Genomic DNA, 9,374 nt, shown 5'->3' with positions numbered 1-9,374 from the left:
ATCCTCCTCAAAATGAACTTGTGTAGGTAATATTCACTTAACTTTAGTATTTACTTTTACTGGTTTCCAATGCTCTGTAACATTGTCTCTTTATACAGCATTACCTGTGAAAGTTTTTAAAATCTCTGCATATCAGAAAGGTACCCTGGGAGAGTTGCTTGCTTTTTCAATACATTAAATTCACCAAGTTTCTTTATTTTTTCTTTTACTGCATATTCAAACAAGTGACACACACAGAGACAGCTAGAGAACTTGAATTTACCTGTGTGCCTTAGTGCTCAGGCAAACTCACATGAGTATGCCAAAGCTGCATTTAACCACACTTTCAGGTATCAACTGTTAACCATTAATTCTAGCCTAACTTGCATCTGAGAGTTTAAAAAGAAAACATGGAAAGTCACATGGACTTACTGATTTTCAGTACAGCGGAGGAGGATCAATCAGATTGCTCTGTAAAAAACTAACTCATCAGGGAGACAAATCAAGACTTCTGATTTTTTAATATTGCTCTTCAACGTCTTTTTAATTTGTAAAATAAATACTTTTAATTTGTAAAGCAGACTGCAGCTGCTGTGAGCTAGGGGACGCATAGAAAACAAAGTGAGGACTGTAAGTGCCCTGTTCTTGTAGATTGTTTCCCTTTTTCTAAAGTTACTTCCTCAGAGGCTTATGTGAATATGATTAATGCTAAGGAACTGAGCTTTTTAAAATTCCACTTGTGAACACTGAAATTCTAATTATTTTTTAAATGGAAAAATATGGGGCTCTCATAGTTTTCTTTATATCTTGGGATACTAACACATAAGTGGAGAACTGGGAAGTGACACATTTAGCTGTTGCATGACAAGCAATGAAGAAAGAAAAGATCAGTTCCCTGAAGAATAAGGGGCCTTGTGATGGAGGGAGCCTTCCAGAGGTGGGACTTGTTGCAGTTTATAGAGAGGGAAGCTTGTGAAATATTTTTCTGAGTTTTACACAACTATACATTTCTATTAAGAGCTTTCCCATCGACCTTGAAGAATGGCTAAAAGTTCTATAGAAGGCACGATAATCCATGTCCTTGGTTATCCAGAAGTATTTATTAGTTACTATCCCTGTAGTTCAAGCAGAAACCAGTTTGCTGCACTGTAAACCAGCTACCTGTGGGGCCTTGGCCACACTGCTTTGTTTCTCTGAGCTTCGGATTCCTCATTTATAACATTAAACCCTAACTAGCCCTAAGGAATTCTCTGTGGTCCCCTGCAAATCTAACTAAAAATAAAAAGGGTTTTAATATGTCTTATTTAAATAAATTTTAGAGAAAGATAATTTTATGGTTCAGAGAAGCCTCCCAATTTTCCATAGAAAAACCAAATAAGATCTTGGACTTGTAAATGGAATCATAATTTTAAAAAAATATTCTGAGGACCTGGGGAGAAATAAAATGACAACTTGTCCCTGTTAGAGATTTTGCTGAAGTGATGTGTACCAAAGGAGAAACTGTACTTTGTTCAGGGACAATGTGCTAATGTGAGTGTGATCTTCCAAACCTAAAAAACATCACCCGTTTTACTTTGAGCAGTTCAATATTTGGGGACATTGGGAGATAATTTTATTTCCTGTCCATCATAATAATGCTGCCATTGTCTTTAATCTGGTTGGTTTTTGAAGCTGTAGAATACCCAGTCCCCAGTGGCCAAATGCTAATAGAAAGATGACCTACGATTAGGAACACTGCACGGCCCTTTCAAAAATTCCTACAGAAAGGGAAATATGGGGCAAAAGAGAGAACTTACTGAAAGAGACAATGGTTAGCAAGGTAAAGGTAAATTTGAAGCAACCCCATGTAAATCAATTGGGGAATTTTTGAAAGAAGAGAGAAGGCAGCATTTTGTTTCATGGGGCAGAAAGTGAAGGGGTATTTGAACTTAGCAGAGGTCTTTGTGTAAAGTGCTAAAGAACTATTTTGATGTTCTATCTGGAAGGCAGTTACTCAGTCATTTTATTTGATCTATAACCAATGCATTGTGACCCGTCTTGGCATAAAGAGTCCTTAAGTGCTTTCTTGAGTCTCCAATTTAAAAATAAGTACATTCCAGCTACACAAAAAGTACGTATTTATGATGCATTGCCTTCTATGAGGCTTAAACATAGAACAGCAAATTTATGCCAAGAAAGGTTTTCATAGGAAATCGATATGTGAGATTATATAAGGTCCTTACCTTCCTGTATTATTTATTCTATGAAACCCCATCTCTATCCTAAAGCCCTAATAAAAAGAAGATGATAACTTTCCAACACTATTGAGCAAAACAGACTCTAAATGAGAAAAATGCTTCATTGGAAAACAAATACTAATATTTTTCTAAATTTGATTTAGCTAGGTGGTGGAATTCTAAACCTTTGAAATAGTATAAGCATTCTGAAATATTTTTGTCTATTCAAATACAAGTAGAATAAGAATCTTAATTACATAGAAACTCTTTGAGATTAAATAGACCTTTCTTTCAAATTGACAGTAGGTGTTTTAAAACTCTTTTCAACTAATGCATTGCACTTAAAAATGCTGATACTGACTACTTTTAGGGTAAAGGTGTCTTTTTTTTTCTCCAGTGAAACAAAATGTTCTTGAAGTCTGTGAAAATCAGGAATTACTAGACAAAATCTCAGGAAGAAGCTAGAGTTAGTCTAGACCCAAGTGCAAGTCAGACCCAAGTGCAAGTCAGAAGTTAGGGTTGTAGGTGAGAGAGGTATTGGGCATATTGTGACCTACAATCCTGTTTGGAACAGGGGTGACCTCAAAGGCATACTGCTGGTTGCAACCCCTTCCCTCTCACAACCACAGTCAGCTTCCTCTAGAAGCTCTTTTCTCTCTCATCAAAACCCTTTTTGAAAAAGGGCACAGCCTGTCATGTCCTACAACCTCTTTCTTGCTGTCTCTGAAATATCCTCTTTTCATTCTAAGGTTTTAATGCTGACCCTGGATCAAGGTTTCTCAACCCTGGCATTACTGATACTGGGACTGGATAATTCTTTGTTGTGGGGGCTATCATGCACACTGTAGGATGTTTAGCAGCATTCCTGGCCTCTACCCACTACAGCTGGTAGCACCTGCTTCCCCTATTGGGACAACCAAAAATGTCTCTAGACATTGCCAAATGTCCCCTGGACGTGGGGAGGCAGGGCAAATTCACCTCGGTTCACAACCACTGTCTTAGATAATAACGAAAATAACAAATGATGGTTACAAATGCTTCTGTCATCTTTTATCCTGTTCATAGTACAAGACAACATGGTATGGGCCCAGGGGACATCATCAGGGATTTGAATGCCAAGCTCAGTCCTGGCTCTGTCCTTGCCAGTGACCTTGAGCTAATCTTTTTACTTCAAGCCTCCATTGCCTTCTCTTTGTACTAAAGATGCATTCATTCATTAGACATTTACTGAATGCCCATTTAAATGCAATGTGAATGAGAGAAAGCCTCCTTCGAAGTTGCTCACAGTTTAGTGGAGCAGGTAAACATAAACAATAATTAAAATAAAAAGTGTTGACTTAAATTGGAGGTATCCCACACCTTGGTGAGGAATGAAACAGATATTGGAGCCCCTGGCTAACCTGGTGTCAGTGAGTGTGTACATGTGCTGTGTTCTCCACATGCATGCTATTGTCACAGGGTAAGAGCAGTGGTAGTGTCCAGGGTTGGCACTGCCACCAGCCCTTACTGGTTGAACCTGCCAAAGACCCATGCCTCCTACACTTACTATTTCTTGTGAGGGTAAAGTCATTCTGACCTCTCACTTTCTCTTGAATGTGTCTAAGTTCCATGAGTCTCTTCCAGTGGGAAGGGCTCCTCTGTTCATTCCTGTACATGACCACATAGTAAGTAATAAAGAGACCATTCTACTACCACCAGGTTCTGACTAGCAACTTTGACGCGATAATTTATGCCTCAGGAAAGTTTCACATTTCAAAACTCTCCTCTCTGTTTTGCCCAAACTAGGTCATTCCCTGACCAACACAAGCCCAAGGGTTTACTCTGCAAACACTTCAAAGTCCTGTTCGAACACCCTTTAGAATTATCAATACTGAAAACCTGAAATAAAATATTTTCATTACAAATCTTTTTTTCCCTTTTAAATATAAAACAACATCCACACAGAAGAAAGACCAGTATCTTTATTGCATGCAAAGGTAAGAAGTGAAATTGTGTGTTTTTAAAAATAATTTCATGGAACCTAGCCAGATTTTACAACAATCATTTACTTTGGAAGTAAATTCTTAACTCTTCAGTTTCCTACTGTATGGTTTGTGGCTAACCCCAGCCTATGGTTTTCCTCCAGCCTTTCCACCTTCAGCCCTTCCTACTACTCAATGTGTCTTTGAGTATAGATGCAAAAACTCATCGTCCTTTAGAAAACTTCCCTTTTCTATGTTTCTACTTCACATACACAATGTTTTGTAAATGGCTTATTCTGTGTAAATATCAGTCAGTTTAACTGAACTGAATCAAGCTACCTGGTATCTGTCGTGGGAATCACTGGGAAGTTGACAATGGGAGTTGCATAAAAACTTGTATCATCCACTCCAATCTACTCACTATACCATGAATTTACAAGTCTGAATTTTTTGAAATACTTGATACCTAACAACGCCTCTTGAATTACTATTGCAGAACCCGATATCCAGCAAACCCCCAGGGTTCACGCCCTTCGCAAAGCAGATTTTTTGCCCTCTATAAAGGCTGTGAAATGGAACTATTGCAGGAGTTGCATCCACAACCACTGCAGCCCCTCAGATGTCATCTGCATGCCCAGCCGGGACCCTTGAGGCAATGCCAGGTGACAAAAGAAGGAGGCCAAACTGAAAAGGTGCCCTAATTCTCCCAGGTTCGGGTGACCCATCTCTTTCTTGTAAAAGTGAATGTTGCACACATCTCCTCCCTTCCAGTTGGTGGAACAAAACCCGGGCTTCCCAGCTCTGCACCCCAAGTGAAGCAGGCAGTCGGAGGTTTTAATGGCCAGGCGGATGAGGCACAGAGAAGGAATCCCTCTGAGATATATTGAGTTCCAGAGGAAGCAGCGAGATAAGAAGAAACCCAGGCACTGCGCTAGAACCTGGAATAATTATTTTCAGTTTTGTTTCACAACCAAAGCAAAACACTTTCTAATCATGCTCTTTTGCCATTTTATTTCACAAAACCGTGGAGCTCTTCGGTTGTTATCTCCTATTACCAGCTTCCAGTTACTAAACGCTGAAAGCTTGCCTGAGGATACATTGCCCTCAGCAGCTTTGTCTGCATTGCCTTTGCTATCCTTACGGCAGGGATGCGAGGCAGGCACCACTCTCCACGTGTAGCAGATGAAGACTCCAAGGCTGTGTCTTTGACTCGAACCCAGGTTGTAAAACTCATGCTACAAACTGGGCTCCTCTCACGGTACAACCTCTTCATGCTGATGACTTCTGCAAAGCATCTCCATCATCATCCCATGTTTTCTCTAAAATCCAGTCCACGTACTCAGCAACTTTGGTGTAGACACCTGGCTGCTCCCTGCGGGCACAGCCTTCACCCCAGCTGGTGATGCCCACCAAATTCCAGATTCCGTTGTGCTTACAAACTAAGGGGCCACCTGAATCTCCCTGTGTCACAGTGGAAAGATAAAATGACAGAAAGTTATGGCACATGTGATTCACATAAGTGACTGCCTTCAATTTTCCATAGTCACTCTACATACCATACACACACACACGTGCGCACACACACACACTCACACACAAAATTTCAGGTTACTCATGTGCTTCATTAGTTACTGGATATAGCAAAAATGACTTAACTCAATAGTAAATCCAACAAAGAAATTTTGACATCATCATCCCAATGTCAAAGAAATCTAATGCTCTTATACTTTAGTACGATTATTGTAAGTAAACTGTCCTCCCTTAAATAAATATAGCATACACGTGCACAGTTGGAACATACATATTGTACATAATATATAAGATATATATATTCAATTTGTTAAAAGTTACTTATAAAATTAACAGATCATTTGTCCCTGAATTTTTTTTAAAACTACAATGAAATATACTATTGGAAAATATATTTTGAAATGAATTTTCTTACATAGCCTCTCGTGTGTTTTTCATAATCTAATGCATTACCTTACAAGCATCTGTTCCCCCTTCTTTATAGCCAGCACAGACCATCTGCTCGGTTATTTCATAATCTCTATATCTTTTCTGGCATTCTTCATTAGTTACCAAAGGAATAGTTGCCTTTTGTAGAGTATTTTGGATTTCACCTGTGAAGTAACCAACATATAAAACTTCAGAGGGAGGAAATACAATAAATATGGAAATAAGACTAAAGTTTTAAATATGGAAATAAGGTTAAAGTGAATTAGAATGGTGAACTTTCCATAGGGGTCGTATCTTTGGATAAAAAAATAGACAATAAAGGTTGAGAAACCGGAGTGACACACATACACACGAATACACACACACACACACACACACACACACGCACATACACACACACACACACACACACGCACACACACACAGTGTCTGTATTGGCCTCTTGTCCCTTATGCAGTGTTGGGACAACTCCAGCACCCTAGACTGACTAGAAACTTGGCTTCCATATTTTCTGCCATTCTCTCATTTCAATAGAAGTCCCTCAGAAATCCCTTCTTATACTTATTGCCTAAAATCCAAAAGCTTGAAAATTCTTACCTTCCATTCTATTGTTTTACACATTCAAAATTATAATTTAAAAATATATCATTTTTGAAAAAGGCTCAAACACCTGACAACAAAGAGGTATTTTGGTTTTTGAGTAAATGCAAATGAGCATTTTCCACAAAGAACTTATTTACAGATCATTTAAATTCCATCTGTGTCCAGGTTCCCCTTGGATATATGTTGGGAGCTTTCTTTGCTTAGTTTAGGTTATTTTCATGTCTTCCTGTCTCAAGTTACTAGTAAAAAAAATTGAAAGTTTGAATTAGTTGACTATAGGACTGAATCAGGAAAGATAGAGAGAGCTTGGCAAGCTATCTCCTTTTGCAGAGAATGACAGAAATATTGCTCTCTATAGTGTCTATCAGGAGCATAATTTGGGGGAAAAAAGAATGATCTGTTTTCCTGAAAAGTTCAAAGGTAACTGAAACACTTCAAATATCCATAATCAGGAATTGTTAATGTAGCGTTCTTAATGCACATGATCCATAAACTTGGATAGGAAAAAATATATATACAGAGTTATCTGCACTAACCTCCAAATGAAGCCTAATACTCCTTTCATTTATGAATGTAGGCAACAAACACAGTAGTATTAGTAGCACCTATGACTTTGCCTCCAGGAGAGATCACAGATATTTTCATATCACATTGCAGTTGTGGCACATAACTGAAAACATCACTTATCTTCACCGTTATTTCAAAATTATGTAAGGTATTAGAACAACTTGCTACGTAATATATTAATAAAGGAGCGCATATATTACTATATCAGTTTTTAAAAAGTATTTTGATTATAGTATTGCAATTTAATTGGTTTCTTTTGTAACCTATGAATTTGATTTGTGTATTTAAAAGCATTATTAGAAAAATGGCTCACAGGCTTCACTGGATTGCAGGAAGAGTGCATGAAAAACAAAGATTAAGAATTGGCCATAAGGAGAGATGGCATGCTGGACCACACTCCTGGCAGTTAATATTAAAGGAGAACATGGCCTTGGGAGATGAGAATGCTATTAATACTGAGGACCAGATGGACTTGAATGGGCTTGTTAGCTCTATGTGGCCCCAATCATTTGTGCAAAGTCGAGCAAATGATTTTTATTATAAAGTAAGATGCTTAAGGTTATCGTATACATTTCTTCAGGCCCAAGCAAAAATACATCTTCTCAAGAATCACTGAATAAATAGTTGAGAATAGATTGGAAAGATAATAAGTTAAAATATGATTTTAGACAGAAGCTAATCAAACTGATTTACTTCATGCATTTTAACATGAAAGACTTGCTGTAGAAACACTTAAAATGTCAGGCTTTACCTTTTTCCTTTGTGTAGCCCCATCCAGTTATCCAACAGTTTGTATAAGCTGTATTTGTATCATATTTGGAAGGCAGGCATATAGGTTTTTGAAACTCTGTAAGGTAATTTTTAAATTAGAGTTTGGTTAAATAAAGTTATGGATATTGACTTTAAGAAAACATCCTTTTCTTTTTCTGTATTCTCTTTCGACAGAGTAGCACCAAGAATAACACTTTTGCTTTCTGCTCAACTTCTAAGGTCAATGATTCAAGAAAATTTCTCACTGCCAGAGTCATTTTCACATGGCACTTTTGGCATTAAAATTTCCTGAATTAAATAAAAAACTCAGAACCCAAATTCACTGTCAAAAGCATTTAGAAGTTCTTGTGTCCCATTCAGTGTATGCTATCCTTAATAGTCATAGCAAAGTGTCTACGCTGGACAGGTGTTATTTTAAGTGCTTAACTTATTAATGTAATTATTATCCCCATTTTACAGATGAGAAAATTAGAGGTGCAAAGAGGTAAAGCAATTTGCCCGAGGTCACATAATTGTTAATGGATGCAGCAGGCATCCAGCTCCTGTGGGTCATTGTACCTCCAAAGTCAACACCTCCCAACATGATTTTCCAGCCTTCCCAGAGTTTCTTTCTGCAGTCTCTTCTCTATGCAAGTTATATCAGAAAATTAGTATCTGGTCCCACTTGTCCTCATATATTCCTACTATTCCTAAATCCAAAGCCATGGTAAGTCTGCTAGTCTTGCCAAAGGAAATCCAGTACCTCCCAGATGGCACAGACAGTTCCAATGCCTATTTTTTCAATAACATATATGCAGTTGTATTCCTTCCTGAAGGAATTAATTAAAATTTCTTATCCTTTAAGTAGATTTTATGTCAAGTCCCAGGGTCTTCACTTCTCTTGCAGCCCTCACCTTTCCCTCAATGCCACCAACTGGAAGATAAAGACAGTCTCTGCAGATCTGCCCTCTCATTCAAACTGATTTGAAAATTTAAACCAAAACAGTTCAGCCACAGATCTTCTTCTTAACTATGCTACATACCGGTATAATTCAAAGGAACCTGAAGTTTTATTAAGGCAATATCATGACCACCTTCTGAGATTTTATATTTTTGATGAATAATAATCTCTTCGACTTGTGAGAAAGGTGTTTCTTTTGTAATCTCTGACAGCTCTACAATGCCACCATAAATGCGCCAAATGTCCGGTAAGGAAAGCCTGGGAGAGAAAAATAAATACCTATTTGAAGCTGGAAAGACTGGTCTTTAATATTGTTTCTTCTTCCTTTCTCTTCCCTTTTTAAAAAAGAACTGGGAAGGAAATATTACATATGACATA

The 9,374-nt window shown here is 37.9% G+C and overlaps 1 protein-coding gene across 1 annotated transcript in view; it reads right to left on the bottom strand.

Annotated features, from left to right (window-relative positions):
• Positions 1–5,588: 5,588 nt before the first annotated feature.
• The window catches only part of KLKB1 (kallikrein B1), a 31,236-nt gene continuing 27,450 nt past the window's right edge, over positions 5,589–9,374 (bottom strand). Inside the window, exons 11-13 of the mRNA XM_063077370.1 lie at positions 9,079–9,254; positions 8,037–8,132; positions 5,589–5,617 (exon numbers count right to left, since the gene is read on the bottom strand). Coding sequence (XP_062933440.1) covers positions 5,589–5,617; positions 8,037–8,132; positions 9,079–9,254 — 301 coding nt within the window. The remainder of the gene's footprint in view (positions 5,618–8,036; positions 8,133–9,078; positions 9,255–9,374) is intronic.

Source organism: Cynocephalus volans, chromosome 13 (genome assembly GCF_027409185.1).
Source record: "Cynocephalus volans isolate mCynVol1 chromosome 13, mCynVol1.pri, whole genome shotgun sequence".
NCBI classification, from domain to species: Eukaryota; Metazoa; Chordata; class Mammalia; order Dermoptera; family Cynocephalidae; genus Cynocephalus; species Cynocephalus volans.
This window is presented reverse-complemented; position numbering and strand designations above follow the sequence as displayed.